Source organism: Plectropomus leopardus, unplaced genomic scaffold (assembly GCF_008729295.1).
Source record: "Plectropomus leopardus isolate mb unplaced genomic scaffold, YSFRI_Pleo_2.0 unplaced_scaffold26359, whole genome shotgun sequence".
Taxonomy (NCBI): domain Eukaryota; kingdom Metazoa; phylum Chordata; class Actinopteri; order Perciformes; family Serranidae; genus Plectropomus; species Plectropomus leopardus.
The window spans coordinates 1-2,083 of NW_024628667.1; the positions used below are offsets into that span (position 1 = coordinate 1).

The 2,083-nt window shown below is 46.6% G+C and overlaps 1 protein-coding gene across 1 annotated transcript; it reads right to left on the bottom strand.

Annotated features, from left to right (window-relative positions):
* Positions 1-160: 160 nt before the first annotated feature.
* Positions 161-1,954, bottom strand: LOC121966933 (alpha-1B adrenergic receptor-like; the record flags this gene model as incomplete). The annotated part of the gene is made up of 2 exons (XM_042517003.1): positions 161-987; positions 1,833-1,954. Coding segments are annotated over 2 exons (437 nt in total), but the record flags the coding sequence as incomplete, so codon positions are not given.
* Positions 1,955-2,083: the final 129 nt, after the last annotated feature.

A 2,083-nucleotide genomic window follows, 5' to 3' on the forward strand; every position in this document is an offset into this window, starting at 1 on the left:
TTCGATAATTTTTTGGCATTTTTCTGTACAATTTTCAAAGAAAATCCCTCAAAATTACACTATTTATCAGCCAGAAACTGTAAAAACTAATGTTATCCTTGGATTGACTTTGTTTTTTGACAAATTTAAATAAATTGTAGCTCAAATAATTCACTGCGTGTACATTTTACTCCCGACAGACTCACCAACCAGCAATGACAGCTTGAGGATTTCAATATTAATTTTAGCACCAAATCAAAATAAATAATGTCAACATTTCTTTGTTTAGTTTCACAAAACTTTGTTTTTCTGACTTATTTAAGTCAGTTTCAAAGTTGGGAGCTTTTTTCAGGACAATTTCAGAATAAAAAATATTAAAAGCATGACAGTAAATAAAATGTTATTTTTTTCATTTACAGAGAGAAAGCCGGTGTTGAGTTTTAATCACTGATGTAAACTGAATTTAGTTGTTTTGATGGTTATTTCCATATTTGGGTTGAAGTTTTCGGGAGTTGCTCTGTTGCAGTCGAGGTTCTGCTCGGAGACGTCAGCTGGTAAAAAAAAAAAAAAAGAAAAAGTCTTCAGGTGTTTGAGTTTCATCATCACACCTGAGCGTCTGGTGACGTCAGCAGTGACGCCTGCGTGTGGATTCAAAAACAACTTCCTGTCCGCTGCAGGTTGGGGGCGTGTCGGTCAGTGTTTGTTCACGTTCCGACCGTTAACCGCCATCCCCGCCCTCGGGCCCTTAGCGAGCGGGGACACGGGGCTCGGCTGGACCCCGCCGGTCGGCCCCGGGAGGCGTTCTCTGTCGGAGGAGGAGGAGGGCCACGGCGGGGGGCGGAGCCTGGAGGCGACGCAGCGCGGGCTGGGGCTGATGGAGGACAGCGTCTGCTGGCTGCCGTTGAGGAAGGACGAGGTGTTGGAGCCCTGATGGCTGCGGTAGTTATAGTACGCCTGCCAGCCCTGACGCTTCCTCTTCCACCGACAACGCAGGATCCGGATAAACGCCTGAGAACACGGAACACCACCACAGGGTCAGTGACATCATCACAGGCATGGACGAAATTTTGATTTTAGAGGTGGGGGGGACACAAGTGTTTTTCATAAAACACGCACACACACACACCACACAGAGGCACGCCGCACGCACACACGCGATTCACAACATAGATAGCACGTGGACATAAATTAAACATTAGTGTAAATGAAATCTCTAATATTACAATCCGTCTTGCTGACGTGATTCAGGCAGAACAAACGTCCAACATGATGTTCAAAAACCTAGCCGACAGGCAGCAGCAGATCACCGGGAAGCTCGAGTCGGGAGCTCCTGTCTCGGGCAACTAACAAACCAGTGTTCAAATCCTGGCGGTTTACGACCTGATTGAGTGACAGGGGGGGCGGCCAATCACACAGCAACGGCAGAGCCAATCGAGGAGTGTGTGGGCGGGCTAAACAGGCTTCAGCTTTAGCGGCCGTTTTCCGCTTGGTCCTAGTGCCTGACGCGTCTCAGGTTGATATAGTGTAACACTGTTTCTGTTGAAAAAGTGTAGGGGACATGTCCCCTGCGTCCCCCCCTAAAATTACGTCCGTGATCACAGGGACATACAGAGCACACGGAATACATGGAACACGTGAAACACGTGAAACACGTGAAACGCATGAAAGTCTCTATCAGTAGTACTATGAGTATTATCAGTAATATTATCAGTAGTATCAGTAGTAGTACCTGTTCAAACTCACGGCTGTAGCAGGGGTAGATGACTGACTGACTGAAGTTCTGTTAGTATCAGTAGTATTATCAGTAGTATCAGTAGTAGTATGAGTATTATCAGTAGTAGTAGTAGTAGTACCTGTTTGAACTCGCGGCTGTAGCAGGGGTAGATTATGGGGTTCAGGCAGCTGTTGAAGTATCCCAACCAGAAAATCACTTTAAAGAACGTCTCAGGAGGACGAAGACTGCTGTTAAAGGAACCTGAACACACACACACGCACACACACACACGCACACGCACACGCACACACACACACACACACGCACACACGCACACACACACACACACACACACACACAGATGCAGAGTTAAGCTCTGATGACTCTGGA